General features: G+C 34.6%; 1 protein-coding gene across 1 annotated transcript in view; it reads right to left on the bottom strand.

Annotated features, from left to right (window-relative positions):
* Positions 1 to 21,710, bottom strand: part of EYS (eyes shut homolog) — a 2,025,572-nt gene that overhangs the window by 1,231,035 nt on the left and 772,827 nt on the right. Inside the window, 1 exon segment of the mRNA XM_021676159.2 lies at positions 9,605 to 9,864. Within this exon segment, the coding sequence (XP_021531834.2) occupies positions 9,605 to 9,864 (260 nt within the window).

Genomic DNA, 21,710 nt, shown 5'->3' with positions numbered 1-21,710 from the left:
GATTCCTCAAGGACCTAGAAATAGAAATTCCATTTGACCCAGCAATCCCATTACTGGGCATATATCCAAAGGATTATAAATCGTTCTACTATAAGGACACATGCACACGAATGTTCATTGCAGCACAGTTTACAATAGCAAAGACCTGGAACCAACCCAAATGCCCATCGATGATAGACTGGACAGGAAAAATGTGGCACATATACACCATGGAATATTATGCAGCCATTAAAAACGAGGAGTTTGCGTCCTTTGTAGGGACATGGATGAACCTGGAAACCATCATTCTCAGCAAACTGACACAAGAACACAAAATCAAACACCACATGTTCTCACTCATAGGCGGGTGTTGAACAAGGAGAACACATGGACACAGGGAGGGGAGCACTATACATGGGGGTCTGTTGTGGGGGAGTGGGGGGGACAGCGGGGGGGTGGGGAGTTGGGGAGGGATAGCATGGGGAGAAATGCCAGATATGGGTGAAGGGGAGGAAGGCAGCAAATCACACTGCCACGTATGCACCTATGCAACAACCTTGCATGTTTTTCACATGTACCCCAAAACCTAAAATGCAATAAAAAAAAAAAAAAAAAAAAAAAAAATGGAAATAAAGTCTAGCTACCCAGGAATGGCTGACTTTCTTTCATAGTACCTGTCCTTTATCCTTCTCCTATCACTTTTTCTTCTCTATCACAAATATCACAGCATGTTCAGTTTCAAATCACTTGCAATGTTGGCATGCAAGTGACAAAATACAGCTTCATTGGTCTCTATGTATATATTATGACATTTCATCCTCAACACCTACTGTTCAATGAAAAATTCTCTCAGTATTTTCTCATTTGGATTCCCATGATAGAACATGGAATTGACTGACCTAATTCATCTTTTCACATCATACCATGCCACAGCCATTGCCATTCTCTGTGGTATCTACCATTGGATCAAACTCCAAACTTGCCTCCTGTTGCAATTCAACAGGGAGCTTGGTGTTATATCTTACAAAATATGGCAGCCTCCTTGGTTGGATATAATATGGAAAACTAAAAGTTACTTAATCCAAAAGAAAACAAACAAAAAAAAATAAAGTACAGATACAACAAATAGAAAACAAATAGCTAAATGGTGTATTTAAAGCCACACATATAAAAAATTACATTAAATATGATTTTAAAAACTCCAATTAAAAGGCAGATGCAAACTAAATAACAGAAGAAACCACATAATATCTAAAAGGAATTTATTTAAAACATAACGATAGGTTAACATTTAAAAGATGGAATGATTATATACTATGAAACACTAATTGTAAGAAAGCTGGGGTGCTTATGTGTCTAGCAGACCAAGTAGTTTTCGTGTCAAGCAATTTTTTTTAATTTTCCTCATTTTTCTTACTCAATTCTCAGAGCCTGCAAATGAATCTCTGAAGTTACATTTCTGTAATTCATTCATATGATGACTGTTACATCCTCAGCATTAGAAACAAAATTAAAATGAGTTACCTCCAAGTTAATACGGCTCTCCTCACTTTAGGTGAGAAAATTGTAATTGTTCCAACATGCTTCATCATTCTTGGATCACCATTGCTATTTTCTATATTTAGGTTGCAAGTGTCACAGTAGTTATAAACAACTTGGATTCTATTTGCAAACGATGTTTAATTCTTTAAATATTTGATTGTAGTTTGATTTTTCACAAGTTAAAAATTTAGAAAGTTGGATCCATTTTACCATTCCTACTTTAAGCCTGGTTAGTTTTCTCTGGAAAGAGGGCATTTTGACACTGAAATGACTCTTAGAAATGTTCCGTTAAGGCAGTGGAACTCAGGGGCACTGACTGGCTATAAAGAAATGCCAGCGAGCCTCCATGATTTCAGCTGTGCTGATGAATCAGAACACTCAGGGCACAGGACCTTGGATAGCTCACAGGATAACCTTGTTTCCCGTGATTTTGTTGTATTCATTAAGTTTGACATTTCTGAGATGGAGTTTTGTTACCAACTAGCAACATATGTCAATGGGTTGAGGAAATGAGATTGCTAAAATGCAGTAGATATTGGCAGAAAAAAAGAAAAGTATATGTGGATTGCATTCAAAATTAACCAAAGCTTTGCTGAGAGAGCTTACGTTTTAAGGATTTTAAGAGTAAAATGTATATACAGTCATGAGCTGCTTAACAACATTTTGGTCAATGACAGACCACATTTCTAATGACAATGATCTATAAGATTATAATGGACATACAAATGCAGCAGGCTATGTCATCTGGGTTTGGGTCAGTGCACTCTAAGTAGTTCACACAACAAAATTGCCTAGTGATACATTTCTCAGGATATCCCCTTTTGTAAGCAATCCATGACTGTATACTTAATCCCAAACTGCATATTCTATAATTCTTGGTGTTAGAAGTTGATATTCATTTCTGTGAAGGGCACCTGTTTTGAATATATGAAGTTACAGCTAAAAGATTATCCAAACAGAAAGTTTAGTGAATTAATTTTATTCTGTTCCCCTGTTCTTTGTTCCTACTCAGCACTATCTGGTTGACTCTATTTTGATAATTGCAGTGAGTTCTTTACACGCATAACAGTGAAGCATTTTCAAATGGATGCTGTCTTGATCCTTTTCTTACACTGTCTCATCTGTGTATTGCTATAACAAATACACATGAATGGTTAGTAAATGATATTATTTGTATGCTTCTTCACTTGCTCCTGCAAAGTATACAAAATTAAATTTTAAAGCCTACTGATCAAATTTAAGATCTAAACCCATCTGGATTGTAGGTTTTATTTTAAAAATCATTTAATATTTTTTCTAACAAATTCAGCCTTTTTTCACTTTGTACTCTAGAAGGTATTGTGTAGAACACAGTACATTAACAATAGTGAAATTTTCATAAAAGCATTTTATCTTTCAGGACTATATTTTAACAACGTTCACTTTAGAATTGGTATTAGTTGGAGTAATTTGAAATGAATGTGAACAGAAAAAAAAAAAAAATTAGTGTATACCATAGCATGAATTCAAACAAGGTAGTTAAAAATCATATATTCTTAAACAAAAATTAGAACTCTTAATATTGTTTTTCTTTCAAAAGTATTATTTCTATTTATTCTTGATTAAATAATCTAATTTTTCTTAATTTAAAAGCTTGATAAAAAGAAAACAAAAAAGATCTCAGGAGTTTCCCTTGGCAAGTCAGACTTTTAAAAAATTGTTATTTAAAAATATTTGTATTCAAATATTAACATTTTCTAAAATAATTAGCCAATATCAAAAATTCTTCAAATTTAACTTTAAAAACTATGAATAAGCATATAGAATATTTCCAATAGTCCCTAATGAGATTTTTAACTTATTTCTAAAGTAGACTTAAAGAATAGAAAAGCCAATATTTTAGAATGTAATAAATATTTAACATGATTTACGTTTAATTATGTATGTATTTTCTTTAAGGAATTTTCTAAATTCAAATTTGTACAACTATTAACCTTAATAGGTATGTGCTACAACATGGGTACATGTTTTTAACTGTCAACAGGAGTAATTTCTAATTTAGACAAACTATTTTGTCAAATGACACATTTATTTGGCGCTTGTAATTGTATACCTTAGGTAATGTGAAATTACCATAATGATGGTATATATACTGAGTAATAGACACATTTAAATGCAACTACTTGTCTCCCCTGATACCACAATTCTATCAAGCTTAGGCTCCCAATTGTAAATCAATAGCACATGTAAATGATCTGATTCTATTTTCACCACAGCACCTTGCAAGGTATCTTTGCCACATTTTAATCCTGTCATTTAAAGAAACATTTGTTCCTTTCACCTTGAAGACATACAAAGTGGCTATTTTAGAAACTAAAGTTGCTCTTTATATGAAATTAAAACATATTTGATAGCGTAATTTTTTGCCTATAAACTGAGAAAATAGTAATTCAAAGTAGAAAGATAAAGAATCATAAAAATAACATTAGTAAAGAAATGTATATCGATAATTAAATTTCCTATCTTCAACTAGACACAAACATACTAAAATAATTCTCTGTATGGCAAAAACACACACATTTTCATGCATTTCCTTTGAAGTCATCTTTACCTTCTTAATCTTCATGTGGTTTTGTGATTATTATTATTATTAAAGACAAGTTCTTGTTCTGTTTCCCAAGCTGAAGTGCAGTGTTGAGATCATAGCTCACTGTAACCCTAAACTCCTGGGCTCTAGTGATCCCTCCTGCTTTAGCCTCCTTAGTAGTTAGGACTACAGGCATGAACCACCATGCACAACTAATTAAAAAACAAAAAGTAGAGATAGGAGGTCTAGAGTTGATCTGGAGCTCTTGCCTCAAGCAATTCTTCTGCCTCAGTTTCCTAAAGTGCTGGGATTACAAGTGTGAGCTATTGGAGCCAGCCCTCAAGTGATATATTTTATATTTGATTTCTACCAGCTTGAAGTTGAAACCAGTTTATTCAACCTTGCCCATTTAATTAACTCTTTGCCTTCACTCTGTTTTAGCCATTACTCTACTGTTTATAAACAATATAAATAAAAACACAAACTTAGTTAAGAAGTGAGATTTATTGGTAACCCAGCTGGGAGAGATACCAGGTAGTTCACAAAACTGAAGAGAGAACTGTCAGCTCTGCCAGGATTCCTTCTTCCCCAAACACTTCTACCCTGCTGTATACAGATTATCTCCACGTGAAGAGAACATGGTAGTTGACTCTGTCAATTGAAAACCTCTGGCAGAAAAAGGTCTCTTCTCTCAGCATTATTTCCAAAGGAGGGCTCTGAATGCCAATATTCCAGTCACATACATGCCCAGACTTAGGTAAATCATCATTACCAGGGGGATAGAATTTACTACATGTCTCATGTCTTAGCTTGGGTTCCTTAAAAAAAAAAAAAGCTGAGATAATGATTTTCCCACAAGTATTTTATTTGAGAGGTGATCTCATTGCAAGGGAGTAGAAAATAAAGCAGGTTAGGAAGTGGTTTAATGAGCACATAATTGTTCCGGGTAACTGAGGCTTCATTTGCTAGACATAACTAAAAGTTGTCAACAGAAACGAGAAAGCAGTGTATGTACCCACACCTCCGCAACCCTGTGGGTATTTCTGGCACAAATGTGAAGGTGATGCAGGATTTTTCTCAGCCCCTTCACCAGACTCACAGCAGGCGTGCCCCATCTGTCTACTTAGCACACTATGCTCAAGCCTTTGGGGGAGGGAGCACGTGAGCCAGTGAGTGCGGGACCTGGCTGGCCGCTCCAGGTGCCGACACAACAGCAAGCTCCATTCAGGTTCCCAGCCAGAACAGGCATGTCACCTTGAGGGGAACATGGTGGCACCCAGGTGAGGGTGCCTGTGACACCAAAGCCCTAGAGAGGGTGGTTCAGTGCTCCTTTAGTTCCACCATTCACAGACAATGGTGTGTTCGCTGCTCAGTTGGTCCCTTACCTCTTCACATGAGGTGGCTGCCCTCCACTGCGGAGGGCAAAGACCTGGTTGGACAGCCCTTCTGGGTATCGGCAACTCAGTGGGTCCCAAACTCTTGTCCCGTGTCCAAGAGAATGAGGTCATGCAGATGACTGAAGGATGGTGAAGGTGGAGAATTTTACCGAGTAGTGAAAACAGCTCTCAGAGGAGAGGGAAGCTGGAGAGAGTACAGGAAGAGCAGGTCGTCTTCCCCAAAGTCAGGTGGTCTTATCTTCTACTGACTGAGTCTGGGTTTTCACAGAAACAGGGTGGGAAGAGCTTGCTGATTGGTTTGTGAGTATGCAAAAGGTAAAGCGAAGACAACACTCAGAGGTGGGTAGGACAGTGTACAAAACCAATTAGGAAAGGGCACGTATATATAAAATAGGTGAAGGCTAGGGATCAATCAGAGGAAAGCACTGCCAAAGAGGAAGACAAGTTCTCAATCCAGTGGGAGAATTTAACTCGTAGCTTGGCTTTCAGGCTTTAATATTTTAAAAATTCAGGCTTTAAACTGTCATTGACTTGGAGGTAATATTTCACTGGTTACCCCCCCCCTTATCTACCTAGGCATTTGGCTGCCTCTTGTCACAATCAAACCCTTGTACAGCATTGTACTTTAATGGTTAATTAACTGGTGTGCCTCTCACTTAAACTTTAAATTCCTTGAGGACATATCTTCACCATGTTTAATTTTTCCAGAACCTATCTCAAGATGATACATCATAGGAAATCAATACAAGTTTGTTGAATCAGTTAATAAAGAGTATTTTTTAAATTTCTAGAACACTACCAACATGCAGTTACAAAATAGACATGTATTTGTATACAGAGTACAGTTTATAGAGGCAAAAAAGACTGGTTATAATAAATTTCTAGGTGTGTAAATTTATGACATACTAAATAACCAAAGCTAACACTATTGTGGTATTAAAAAATGAAACCCATTTGTTTATTGAAATCTTATAAAATGTGCACTTCTATGTGTTATTTTTCTATTTATTAAAGCACTGTTTGTTCCTACAGAAATTGTTCCAAACTAATAAGATTATATAAAATAAACATACTGATTATTGTCACTGAATATGTACTGAATTATTTTGCCTCCTCATTTTCTTGTAAAGTGTTCACTATTCATAGAATTAATTAATCACCTCAGTTCTAGTCAGAAGACAGAAGCATTGCCCTTTATTTGTCTCACAAACAGGATCACAATAGTTCTGGTGCTTAACAATACCTATAATTTTTAAGTAGCTTACATTGCAAAAAGGATTAGATTATTTTCATTATATATTTCAATCACACTAACCAAAATAGTTTACCTGCTAGCAGTCTGACATAAACCCCAAAGTATCAGTTATTCTACTTGCTGGTCCTTCAGAGTGAATTTGAATGTCATTTCTAATATAGTTGTCTAACATATAGTCACATTGTTACTCTGGCTGAAATCTTATCTATACTCATATTTATATAGTAAGAGACCCTATAGACTGACTAAAAACTGTGAAAAGAAATTCAGAATTACATATGGGGAATCCTTAGCCCTTAAGCCTTAAATTTCTACTCTTAAGACCAGTTCTATTTTCGTCAACTGACAAACACCAACAACTTGCAAAGGAATCCACTGGAGCTCCCAAATAATATCTGTAGATGTTAAGTCTTCGAATTTTTTGTAGTTTTAAATGCTGATACTTGTGAGAATAAAATTTGATAAAATATTTTCTTTCAAAAGTAATATACTGTCTTCGACATAGAACCTATTATAAGTAAAGCTATTAAAGTAACCCAGGCAAAGCCTCTAAAATGGTACATAGTCAAATTCTTTTGCATTTTCTGAGGTAATTTTTTAAAGCAATGTTATAGCCTTTAGTTTTTGATCTGCTACAGAGGTTAAAACTACTAAAGACAATATTGTACATTATTACCGTAGTCAGATATGATTTACAGAAACATACTCCACAATTAGGTTTAGAAATATAAAGATAGATGCAAATTAGTTAAACAATGATGTGCAATTCAAGTATCTCTTTGTACTGAATTGCAATCACAAGGGAATAAACATAATTCATTGTGTCTACCTGCCACTCCAGCCAAAGCACTGATTTGGCTTAAGTACAATAATAAAACATTAAGAGGAAATAAGATTTTATTTACTTAATAATAGTGAAAGCTAAATTCTCCCCATAACATCTTTGTCATGTGCAAGGGGACAGCAGATATCATTACTAGTTCAATATGTGACTACAAGGTTTTAAAATGTTTCTAAACTTTCTTTCCCTGACCCCATAGCAGGAAAAAAATATCACTATGTTTTATAAGTTTATTGAATGCATTTATGAATAGCAAATGAATTTTTTAAATATTAAGGTTTTAAAACAATGCCAACTTTGTAGAAAATTATCTCTGGTGAAAACAAAGGAGATTTATCTAAAGTGAATAAACATACTATTGCCTCTTCTAGAAAATTTATTTAATATTTATACTCTGAGAATTTTTATTGTTTTACTTAGCCTACTTAGATTCCCAGAAATAATAATATATTTCTTACATTCTCAGAAATGTAAGTACGCTAAATAAAAAATTCTACTTAGAATGTTTAGTAGAATTATTCTACTAAATGAATTAGCTTCACTGATATTCAGTAATTTTTAACAAGTTTCACTCTCAATGTTTGCTAAGAGGAAATCTATTTACTTATTTGAATTATGGTCTTCATAATTATTGAATTTTTCTGGGCATCAAATGCACCTCTTGTATTTTTTCTTCTGTCTTATTCTTGAAAACAGTCTTTCATGTGCTCTATAAAGCCAATGTCATTTTTGCAAAAACTATTACTGATGGCTTTCTAGCTTTTAATTCTAATCCTTCAGAAGTCCCAGAAGTTTCTGTCATATATACAGATTCAAGGACTTGCCTCAATAGTCTTAAAAAAGATGGCTGGGCACGGTGGCTCATACCTATAATCCTAGCACTTTGGGAGGCCGAGGTGGGTGGATCACCTGAGGTCAGGAGTTCAAGACCAGCTTGGTCATCATGGTGAAACCCCATCTTGAAAAAATAAATAAATAAAAAGATTAGTTTCTAAAGAAAGTTTTAGAGGATTTGCAAAAACAAATGAAAATAACTTTGAATAAGGTATCTATTTAACTAATGTCATCTAAGCTGGCTTTTTTGAACAGAAGAGTAAAGTGATTTCCTTATCTTTAAGAAACTCCTTTAAGGGCCAGTGAGAGGGAAGAAAACATGAAACCACAAGTGAATATTAGAAAATAAACTGCAGTTGTGAATCTCCAAAAGCAATGTTTTTTTTTTTTATATTATGCTTATAACACATCTAGTTATTCTGAGAACTGCCATGTGTTTTGGAGCAGAAGCATTTCCACTGAAGATGGAAATTGCTTGTGAGTAGCCATCAACACATGAACCATGAACACGTACCCAAACCAATGTGCATTAATAAGACTTTCTTCACTTGCATAGGAAGAGACCCCAATCAAGAAAGTTAAATAATATGAGGAGAGTTACTGGCTGATATGACCAGAAAGCCAGAAGTATCTTGGCTTCAGGTATGGCTGGATTCAGGAGCTCCAATAGTATTCCTTGAATTGCTCATTCTTTCTTGCATAGGATTTCTCTTAATGAGACAAGGCAGCCACCAAAGTTACAAAGTTATGTGATTGTAACTAAACAATCTATGTAGAAAGAAGTATTATTTTGATAGCTCCAGAAGAAAATGTACAATAAGGCATTTCATTAACCTTGATTATACCTATGTCCATCTCTAACTAACTGCTTTTGTCAAGAACACTATATCAACAGGATTATTTAGAAAAGAGAAACTTACTAACAACTTCTAAAAGAAAAAAAAAAGGCCAAAAGGCTATAAAGCTTCACTCTTTTTCCTCTTCCAAGTGGTTAATTCTTAGATTAAGTCATTCGGTGTATTTCTCTAATATATTTTTATAACTGGATTTGAAGTCAGATACTCACCTAACCACAATGTACATAGGGTTTTCCCAACTCATTTTAAGAGGCCATCATCCCATAGGCACAGTAAATACACAAACTAATTAGGTAATTATTTAAAAAAATTAAAATCCACATCAGCTCTTACCTTCTCTACAAATGCAATGCTGATTTCCATCTACCAAAGCCAAGCATGTTGAGTTGTTTCTGCAAGGGTTATTAAGTAGCTCACAAGGGTTATAGCGTTGGTGGCAAAATTGTCCAGTATAAAGGGGTGGGCACAGACATACAAATTGTCCAGGGATGGTAGATTCATGACAAAGACCTCCATTCATGCATGGATCAGAGTCGCATTCATTTATTTCTTCACTACAGGTCTGTCCAGTCCATCCAGATGTACACTCACATCTGAAATATTAAAATTTTAAGTATAAACATTTTTTCACGTTTACTTTTTGTATTTTTAATTACTGCCTTGAACTAATAGTATGTAGTACTTTTAAATTTATAATAGGACTAATAAATAATACATAGTTTGAACATACTGTTTGCCTAATTTCCTAGGAAAATATAATATATATTACCACAACAGTTACCGCATTGGGTGATAGAAGATTTAAGAAGCATTAGCAAATTTCTATTATAGCCCCCGAGACACGTCAGAGAACAACTATTGAATTGAATTACCAACTGAGCACAATTTCCCTATGAATTATTTAATGTAAAATAAGGTTTACAGATGAGATCACTATTTATAAACTTTAAATGCTATTTAATTCAGTGTCCTTAGCAATATGTGAAATTCTTGTGATCACCAGAGTATTTAACAAGGTGTTACTTTATGTTAAGCATCTGTTTTTGGTTTTGTGTGTTTGTTGAAGCATTTAAAATACATTTTTTAAATTATCTTTCCCTTTTAAAAAATTTAGATTCAGGGCTTACATGTGCAGGTAACTGCATAATGCTGTAGTTTGGGCTTTTGTTGAACCCACTCCCCAAATAATGAACATAGAACCCAATAGGTAGGTTTTCAACCCTTACCCTTCTCCCTCCCTGCTCACTTTTGGAGTTCCCAGCTTCTACTGTTTTCATCTTTACATCCATGTGTACCCATTGGTTAGCTTCCACTTGAAAGTGAGAATATATGGTATTAGCTTTTCTGTTTCTGCATTAATTTACTTAGGATAATAGCCTCCACCTGGATCCATATTGCTGCAAAGGACGCGATTTAATTCTTTTTATGGTTTTGTAGGATTCTACGGTGTATATGCATCACATTTTCTCTATCCAGTCCACCCTTGATAGACACCTAGATTGATCCCATGATTTTGCTCTTGTGAATAGTACTGTGATAAACAAATGAGTGAAGTTGTCTTTTTGGTAGAATGACTTCCTTTTATTTGGGTAGATGCTCAGTAGTGGGATTTCTGGGTCAAATGGTAGTTCTATTTTCAGTTCTTTGAGAAATCTCCAAAATGCTTTCTATGGACTGAACTAACTTCATAATTAATATCTGAATAATGTGGGATAGTTGAAGGTAAAGCAAACAAATGAAAAATAAAGTATTTTTCATTTTCAGAATCTGAAGTCACCTGTATATCACAGACTTCTAGCTCAGTCTAACCCTCCATCCAGTAACTGCCGTTATCTTCAAATACCACTTTGGCCAATCATCATCCATGAAACTAAGCTGGTTCTGCTCAGAAGAGAAAAATTCTAGCACACAGGAGTGGGGAAGTGTTTTACATACAAAGTGTTCATTTGAGGGAAATTGAAAGGCGTAATGAAACCTGCAGATACAGAGTAAATGAGACAGAGGGGTAGTCCTTCAGCTGGGTAAGTGGAAATCAATCACAACATGTAGATCAGTTCAAGGAAAGAACTTGCACCAATTTGTGGGCAAGGTTGAGTTCCAAATATTGAGTAACTGTACTAATATGCAAATTATGAATCATGAAACAAGCACAGGAAATATTAGAATAATTATTTTCAAAAAGTATATTTACTGATAGGTTCAATTTTTAAGGTAACTTGAAAAAAATCATAATGTTGAAATCATGTAACTTACTTCATGATATAGAATATTTTACTAAAAGGAGGGGAGGCAGGAGGAAGGAAAGAAGGAAGAAAGAAAGAAAAGAGTCACCCAACTTGCAGCTTCAAAGCTCCAGATATATCAAGGACCTTTTGTAATTATAAATATATAATTCCAATATATTGGAGGAGATAGTGGAATAAATGATTTACCCAACATCTTGGAACTCTATCGTTAAAATTGAAATAAGAACTAAAATGAGTAACTGGCAAAATGGTATTATACATAATTGACTAATAGCATCCTAGTTCAGTAAGACTAAATCCAATGTATTGTAAGCCAGTGGATTTCACAGCTGTCTAAATTTGTTTTATATTGGTTGTGGGCAGAAAGTAATTGCTATAATGCTAACTGTACATTTCTTTGTGACATATGCTTGCATAAGGCAACATTTACAACTGAAACAATTCATACCTTTACAATATAAAAAACATATGCCTAAGGGTATGTTATTTACTTAATATTTTATTTTCTTCTCAAAATCAAAATGCTCTAATTATTTTGGTGACTTTCCATCATGGTTTGCCAGGAGAGTCCTGGTTCAGTTTGTTGTTCTGATATAATTTTCAGGGCATCCTTTAACTTACAAGTTTCTAAGGTGCTATTTTTTTAACCTCTATCTCCTATATACCATTACTGAAAATGAGTATCAAAAAAAAAAAAACAACTATACTCTCACTTATTTACTAATCCTACAAATTATTTCACTTTGCTTTAAAATTTGCTTGCCACACACTTTAGGAACTCATCATACATGCTATTTTGTGTTAAAACCATTTGCATGGTTTGCCTCCACTATTAAGCTTTTGGTTCCTGAATGTGTAAGAATGATCTGAATCTCCACATTATCATGTCAACATAACAAATATTGACAATACTGTAAGAATCGACTGATATAAGGTCCTCAATGTTGGAATCAGATCGACCTATCTGTCCTCTTTCATTTAGGAAGTTGAGGATCAGAGTTTTATGAAACTGGTAATCTCACAGAACAGTTGTAAAGATTAAACGAGATGATGAATAAAACGTGTAAATAGTGGAATAGTGGCTAGCATCTGCATTGCCTGGCCACCTACACTGTTTACTAGATGGTGTCACAGAAGTTTTAAGAATATATTTTCTGACCTATGCGCTTAAATATAATGTGTATCTCAACAATGAGTATTTCTTTAACCTTTAGTAGTACTTCTTTGTAAATTTTGATCATCACATTTTAAAACTGTCAAATGTACAATTTGATAGTTTCAATTCAGCTTTGCAATATGTAGAAGAGATATTCTTATTCTCACTTTATAGATGAGATAGGTGGAAGTTCAAAAGATAATAGTGATGTATCCAAAGTCACGTGGTTAAGTAAATGAAACTTAGAATCCAGATCACTTCCTCTCAAGGTTCTGTTTTTCTCTTTTTTAATACTTGTTTTAAATTTAGTATAATTCCTTTAAACATTTTGTGAAATAATGTTTAAAAAAATTGGATATTACCCCGTCTTAAGGAAACAACTTCAGTACACTTATTTTACTTCAAATAACATCACTGTAGATATAACTATTGAGTCATATAATGGGACTCAGTTAACATACTATGGGAATTTTAAAAGGAGAAAAGCTAGAGAATTAACACATTCTAAAATCACAATCACTACCACAACATGATCACAGGTCCTAAGGAAATTGCGCAGGTATTTACGTCTTTCTCTTTACTGTATTCTGAGTACATAATTCCAACTTGGTTAATTTAAAAGAATTTTGTGAGAAAAACCGACAATTCTTGACTATTTGGCATATGTGCTGAAGGTTTGTTTTATCTTCTCACATAACAGGTGGACTAAGATCTCATGTGGTGTCATTACAAGGATCAAATTTTAAGGAAAGCATGTGGCTGTATATCAAGAGGACTGATAATGCCAAGACTGAGGAGATAACATGGATGTTTTGTAAAAAATAAAGTTCCAAAGAACAATCTCTACTAGAGACTAACAATCTTACCTACAGGTTTATATCTTTGAATCTGCTTCTGCATATGTCAGAGGAGCTACTTTTTGATGGATGGAAAAACATATTTTATGTGAGGGCTTCAATCTGATTCTAAGTTTGCACCATGAAATAATTTCAGGATTTAGTGGAATCTGACAGATTTTTTCAAACTCACAGCTAGAAGCAGAGTCATTATGGATTAAAAAAAAGAAAAACATGCAAAGTACATACTGTATGACTTTTCAAGTGTACAATTTCTGGCAGTAAACACTTGAAAACAAATAAGTGTATGCTTAAAGATAGATTAATATATTCTAATTTGCTCTTTTCCCTAGTGTGAGAAAACCTAAATTCATTAGTGTAAAATACCTTGAGTACTTCCAAGGACAACTTTTCAAATCTTAAATGCTGATTTAAAGTACCAAAACTGGTAATAGGAAATAAAGTAGTTATCATTGTTAAAAAGTGGAACAAAGTCTACTAATTAAGGCACAGTGGCTCACACCTGTAATCCCAGGTGGGATTTTAAGAAGCTGAGGCAGGTGAATCACAAGGGGAGGAAATCAAGACCATCCTGGCCAATAAGGTGAAATCCCATCTCTACTAAAAATACAAAAATTAGCCAGGCGTGGCAGCATCTGCCTGTAGCCCCAGCTACTCAGGAGGCAGAGGCAGGAGAATTGCTTGAATCTGGGAGGTAGAGGCTACAGTGAGCCAAGATCATGCCACTGCACTCTAGTCTGGGTGACAGAGTGAGACCCAGTCTTGAAAATAAAAAGAATTCACAGCTTCAAAAATCTTAATAAATGTGAATTTATAATTACTAAGCATTCTATATGTTTACTTTACCATAAATATTTATGTGTGATGACAAAATACCATTCAGCAATATGTATCTGTGTTTGAACATATTTTGTATATTAAGGCATATATGATTTTTTGCCTATAAATTTATGAATAGAAATCTAATAGTATATGCAATTTAAAAGAATATTTTCTTATAAAAATTATTTCACTTCTCATAGAAGCAAAGAGTAAGTTGTTTATCAGAGACTGCGAGGTGGAGGAGATTAGGGGAGATGTTGGTCACAGGTGACAGAGAAGAGGAAAACGTTCAAGAGATCAATTGTACACAATCACGACTGTCATTAATAACATATTGTGCACTTTAAAATTGTTAAGAGAGTAGATTTTAAGTGCTTTCTTCACAAAAAAGATGAGTATGTGAGGTAATGCATATGTTAATTAGCTTGATTTACCCATTTCAAAATGTATGCATATATCAGAACATTATTATACAACATAAACATACAAAATTTTGTTAATTTTAAAAATTAGTTTATTATTTGTTGTAACCTATACATATATGAAACACAAAATTTCAACCAAAACTGCTAGGCGAAAAAGAAATCATGACTGAATAATCAAATAGTACTGTTATCTTTTTAGTGTCCTACAAAATTGGGGGCATAAATAAGGGAAGAATTTTTTTTTAATGAGCTACCCAATTAAATAATTTATATTTAATGAATTATTTAATAAATTTTTTAATAAAATAATTCATTATTTTATTGTTTTGTCTATTCACCTATTTATACCCTTTGGTATTCATACCATCAAGAAAACTATACTTATACTGAATTATAACATGGTCATTACTGTACTCTTAACCTCTGCAATCTTCTTGGAAATAAGTGTGGAAAATCACTTTGCTCATTTAGCCTTAAAAATATGTTTAAAACAATTTATTTTATTAGTAAACATTAAATATAGAATACACAATTAAAGACCACTTTGAATAACAGCCTGAAAATGTTAATATATAAAAACATGTGAGAAAATTGGTATAGGTAAAATGAAAGTGAGGAGGTAGCCTAAAAACTGTAATAACAGGACAAAGTTGCTATGGACTATGAGAACTATTGCAAAAGCAAGAAAAGTGAAATTAAGGAATTTTGACTTTACCCTTGAAGACACTTAAGGTTTTTTTTTGTTTGTTTGTTTGTTTCTAAGTATGGGAGCAACATTGATTGTTATGCAGCAGAAGAGGGGTTAACACAGAACAGGTTGGTAGCATGAAGATCATTTTGGAAGCTATTGTTTCATCGTTTATGAGATTATGAGAACCTACACAGAGGCAGGAATAAAATACATCAGATTTGAGATATATTTTCAATGCAGCCCAGAGATTTGGATGATGCTTAGTAAGCAGATGAGGCAGAGTTAGAGTAGTGAGGAGGGAGGAGGAATCACTGGGCTTCACATTCACTGTTGGAAAGATGATGCCATCAGATAAAGGATGACAATGACGGAAATAGAGGAAAATAAGATTGTACTCATGCTTAATATGTAACAACTTAAATCAAATAAATTGCATGATTTCAGATGGTATCCTGCATGTATTAAAAATCCAAATATGGAGCTCTGGAAAAATCAAGGCAGGCAATAAAATATCAAGGACCATTCTAACAAATATTATTAGGAATGAGTAAGCTTAAAATTGGTCTTGTCTACTGAAATATAAAATTAATTTGATAAAAACTTATAGAATCCTCTTCACTGTGATATTCTGCAATATTTTATAGAGTCTTAGATACCTATATAGAATTTTTGAAAAGAAATAGGCAGAAAAGAATTCTAATAGGCAGAGCAGTGTAAGCACATGGTCTGACAGATGGTAAGCAAACCTTTCTTTCTTTATCTTATTTTTATTTATTTATTTATTTGTTTGAGATGGCGTCTCACTCTGTCACCCAGGCTGGTGTGCAGTGGTGCGATCTCAGCTCACTGCAACCTCTGCAACCCGGGTTCAAGCTATTTTCCTGCCTTGGCCTGCTGAGTACCTGGGATTACAGGTGCCTGCCTTCATGCCTGGCTAATTTTTTTATTTTTAGTAGAGATAGGGTTTCAACATGTTGGCCAGGCTGGGCAAACCTTTCTTTTTAATTTTATTTTATTTAATTTTTTGATGGTGAAGGAAGTTTATGGAGTATATATTCTAAATGAACTCAAGAATTTCTTTTTTATTATTAATAGAAAAAGGATTTTTCTATTTAGGCTATCAAGCCACATTTCATATATTTTGTAAAAATATTCAAATTTAGATATATAACTTATACATATAATTTATAAGCCAATGATTTCTATTAGAAGAATTATAGTCTATATTTTTATACAACATGAATTTCAATGTAAATTAACTGTTTGGATAGTTCCTTGATATAATTCTCTTTATCTGTTTCCAATATTCTATATGATTTAATCTTCCGTGACATGTAAGAACAACTGATCAATAGTCTTTTTCACAATTATTTAATTCAAGCTGCTTTATAGGTCAGTGTCTCCAAAAACCAATTCAAGGGTTTTACAAGACTGAGAATATTCCTCATTTATGAAGAAATCTAAAGTGCCAGACAAGCAGAGGCAGAGAATGCATTGGGTCAAGCCTCCAGTATATTCATATTTAAAATCTGAGGTAAATCTGATAGAACTCATACTGTATTTTGAAGAAAACCCAAAGTTAAATACTTGAATCTTGGACCAGGACAACAAAGCCAAACATATGTCATATAGTGAGATGCTATATAGTGAGATTAGTTCCACCTTTTTTTTTTTTGGCCGTTGTGGTCATCATATAGAAACCATGAGAACAAGATATTTTACCACTCAGACAGATGATGAGAATTTAGATGTTTTTTTGTAAGTTTACAACCAGTCCTAAGAAATTTATGTTGAAAAAATGACTCTTTCAACAACATCGAGTAAAGCTGAAAGACAGAATTTGCTTAAAAAGACTATACGACAAGATAGCTGAAGCTCCTATTCTGTAAGTTTATCTACTGAGTCAAGAAAATGACTAGTGTTACAAATAGGAGTAACATGAACAATTACGTAATTTAACTCTGAACATAAACGTAGTTTAAATTACCATCTTTAATTTCTTCTATTTGATATTTCCTTGATGGTGTGTGTATGTCTGTGTATGTGTGTGCATGGTGTCCGTGTGTTAGCAGAACATTGATGATGAATCAGTTTCTGAGCAAGTAAGTATTACTTCTGGCTCCTGGTTTTTTCCAAAAAGGATCTTTGTGGCAAGTCAAAGTAAGTCTTCTTTTAAACAAAATGTTTTATAGATTCAGATGAATTAGCAGTTGCACCTTTTTCAACACTTACAAATTTATATATGTCTGCATGTGTATATGCAAGTATAATATCCATACTTATACCCACACATTGTATTCAAATTGTATTCAAATTATACTAGAAAATGCATATGTAATCTTTCAAATACAGTTCAAAATGTATAAAAATCCTGTATACGTACACATGTATTTTTATTCTTTCAAATACAATTTGAGTAGGAGGCAAAATTTTAAATACAGAAGCAGGATACAGAGTGTTACGTAAGGAAATTGAAGTACTAAGATATAGAACTTAAACAAATTTACAAACATTTTACAAAATAATTCATAAATCTGCAGCATGTCAGGTGTTTCACATGGAGAAATATTTTAAACTCCCAGTTTAATAAGCATTACACTTGAAGTCTGAAAAGAAAATCAACCGAGCTATCAAAAGCCAAAGGCATTTTATACATTTGGAAATATTATAAGTAAGGAGGAAACAAAATAATCTTTTTGCTGTTGTTAGGACTGGCATTATAATAAATGATATATCTGTTTCAATCTCCTTGGGGTAACATGTTTTAGAAATAGATACTCTAATTATGAATCAGACATTCTTAATTCTAGACTACATGCATATAACACCATTAATTCTGAAACGTAACATAAATTCAGTTAGCCAACGTAAAAATATGCAAAAATAAACCTATTGAAAATGAACACTAATGTATCTTTGCACACATAGAAATTATGAACCCATTATTTTGTTAAAATTGAAAATTATAAAACATCTCCTTCCTTAAAAGTTTAAATAACACCCAAATTGTCTTTTACATATTTTTTTTAAATGGAACTATAGAAATAAATAAGGATAGCAGAGATAAGAGAAAAAAGGAAGGAAGGAAAGAGAAGCAAAAAGAAAATTCTTTTTGCTAAAGGGTCACCTGTCTCACAGGAGTTATGTGGGAAGTTTTATATCTATGATCCTGCTTCTTGATGAGACTTTTCCTGGCACTTAGTCAATCCAGAGTCCAAGTGATATTCAAAAAGCCTTTTAAAAGATCACTAAGCCAGAACTTGAAACTCACAGAGAGAAAGGATGAATTCAAAGTAGAAGAGATTTATCTTTGTGAAGTATGAAATAAAGTCACCAGTGCCTGTATCTCTCTGAATCTAATTCAATGTGACAAAGAAAATTAGAAACAGAAAATAAAACTTCATCCTCAATAAAACAGTTATCAATAATCCCAAGCCGAAGCACTAAAGAAAACGAGATGACAAATATTGTAAAAGGACCAAGATAAGAGTAGCTATGAAGAGCAGGTGCCTGCTGCTGGAGTAAGCCTGCAGAAATGGCACAAAAATAATCGTCCTCGGAATAGGAAACGAATTACAAAATTAAAAAAAAAATGGCTTGTAACATAAAGCTGGGCCAATTTCCCAACAAAGAGTATTAGAGGCAAAAGAAAAGACACTGGCAGAATTTGGAATTTCAGAGACATGAAACCTTGAGGGCTCATGAAGGAAAATAAGCAGTTCCTGATGCTACCATTATTCACTGGGGTGAAGAAAAATATATTGGTTCTCCCTCTCTCCCACCTCTCTCTCACATGCATACACACGCATGTGTGCACAAGTGTTCAAATATAAACAATTCAAAAACCAGTATCATACATTGTTTTACTCTGAGCCAGAGAAACTTGTTTCTCTTTGACAAGGACATTGTCTTTACTCACATGTGCTCCTGCAAATACTCAGGTTTTCAAGAACTAATTTTAAAGTTAAAAAAAACTTAAAAAGGAATCAGTACAAAATAGACTGTTGTGTGTGTGTGTGCAAATGTAAATGTAAAAATAAATGAACACGAAAATAGCCAGATTCTTATATAAGCATTATTTTACCAAACATATTAAAATTACAGCCAGATAATTTTAAGACAAGTATAAAGCTAGTATAAATATTATTATACAACAAAATATTTAAGGAGATACAAAAGACTCAGGATATAAATCAGTAAATAAAATGAGAGGAAATCTAATGGTAAAATTCCAGGAAGAATAGAGGATAAATTTGAATGCCAGTATTCACTGGCCCTTTTGTTTCCTCTCTATGATAGCAGTGCATATGCACTTCTTCTAGTCTGCCATCTTGAGCCAACACCCCTTTAAATGTATTTCCTAACTCATTCTCTAGCTTCTAGGGTGTCCTGGCATCTTAGCTATGGATATCCCAGTACCTGCAGGTCACAAGGCAACAGAGACTATGACAGTCACCTGGGTCTCCTTGAGCAGAAGACACAGAGGAGTGGAGACTGACCCCAAGCTATGGCTGGAGCAAGAGACCTACTTTGAATTCTTTATCTAGCATTTCAACATTTCATTTTGTTTAGGATTCAGGATCCAGTATTACTGTGCTGATTTTTGTCTCAACTGGAGAAATACTTCTTATTCTTAAGTTTGTTGGGGTGAGACTTTGCTTTTCGTGAGGATGTGCCTATGATGTATGTTGACTAAGCTCATTTGGCTTTGCTTCTGGGTATGTTCAGTGGCTATATTAATCTGTTTTCGTGCTGCTGATAAAGATACACTCAAGACTGAGAAAAAAAGAGGTTTAATTGGACTTACAGTTCCACATGACTGGTGAGTCCTCAAAACCATGGCAGGAGGCAGTGGCAAAAGAAAAACAAGGAAGAAGCAAAAGCAAAAACCCCTGATCAACCCGTAGGATCTCTTGAGACTTAATCATTATCACGAGAATAGCACGGGAAAGACCGGCCTCCAAGATTCAATTACCTCCTGCTGGGTCCCTTCCATAACACAAGGGAATTCTGGGAGATATAATTCAAGTAGAGATCTGAGTGGGGACACAACCAAACCTTATCATTTCACCTATGGCCCCTCCAAATCTCATGTCCTCACATTTCAAAATGAATCATGCCTTCCTAACAGTCCCCCAAAGTCTTAACTCATTTCACCATTAACCCAAAAGTCCACAGCCCAAAGTCTCATCTGAGACAAGGCAAGTCCCTTCCACCTATGAGTCTGTAAAATCAAAAGCAAGCTAGTTACTTCCTAGATACAGTGGGGGTACAGGCATTGGTTAAATACAACTGCTCCAAATAGGAAAAACTGGTCAAAACAAAGGGGTTACAGGGCCCATGAAAGTTCAAAATCCAGCAGGGCAGTCAAATTTTAAAGATCCAAAATGATCTCCTTTGACTTCATGTCTCACAACCAGGTCATGCGGATGCAAGAGGTAGGTTCTCAAGGTGTTGGGCAGCTCCACCCTTGCAGTTTTACAGGGTATAGCCTCCTTCCTGGCTGCTTTCACAGGCTGGTGTTGAGTGTCTGTGGCTTTCCCAGGCACAAGGGACAAGCTGTCAGTAGATCTACCATCCTAGGAACTGGAGGACAGCAGCCCTCTTCTTACAGCTCCACTAGGTGGTGCCCAAGTAGAGCCTCTGTATGGGGTCTCTGACTCCACAATTCCCATGGTACTGCCCTAAGCAGAGGTTCTCCATGAGAGCCACACCCTGCAGCAAATTTTGCCTGTACACCCAGGCATTTCCATACATCTTCTGAAATCTAAGTGGAGGTTCCCAAACCTCAATTCTTGATTTCTGTGCCCCGGAGGCACAACACCATGTGGAAGCTGCCAAGGCTTGGGGCTTCTACCCTCTGAAGCCACAGCCCAAGCTGTATGTTGGTCCAACTGTACACTGGCTGGAGTGTCTGGGACACAGGGCACAAAATCCCTAGGCTGCACACAGCATGGGGACCCTAGGACTCCAGGCCTGTGGTGGGAGGGGCTGCTGTGAAGGTCTCTGACATCTCTGGAGACATTGTTCCATGGTCTTGGGCATTAACATTAGGCTCCTTGCAACTTACGCAAATCTCTTCAGTCAGATTGAATTTCTCCCCAGAAAAAGGATTTTTCTTTTCTATTGCATAGTTGGGCTACAAATTTTCCAAACTTTTATGCTCTGCTTCCCTTATAAAACTCAATGCCTTTAACAGTACCCAACTCACCTCTCGAATGCCTTGCGGCTTACAAATTTCT

Source organism: Aotus nancymaae, unplaced genomic scaffold (genome assembly GCF_030222135.1).
Source record: "Aotus nancymaae isolate 86718 unplaced genomic scaffold, 86718_ANA_hifiasm-v0.15.2.pri h1tg000040l, whole genome shotgun sequence".
NCBI lineage: Eukaryota > Metazoa > Chordata > Mammalia > Primates > Aotidae > Aotus > Aotus nancymaae.
The sequence above is the reverse complement of the archived record's forward strand: the minus strand, read 5'-3'. Positions and strand labels throughout refer to the sequence as shown.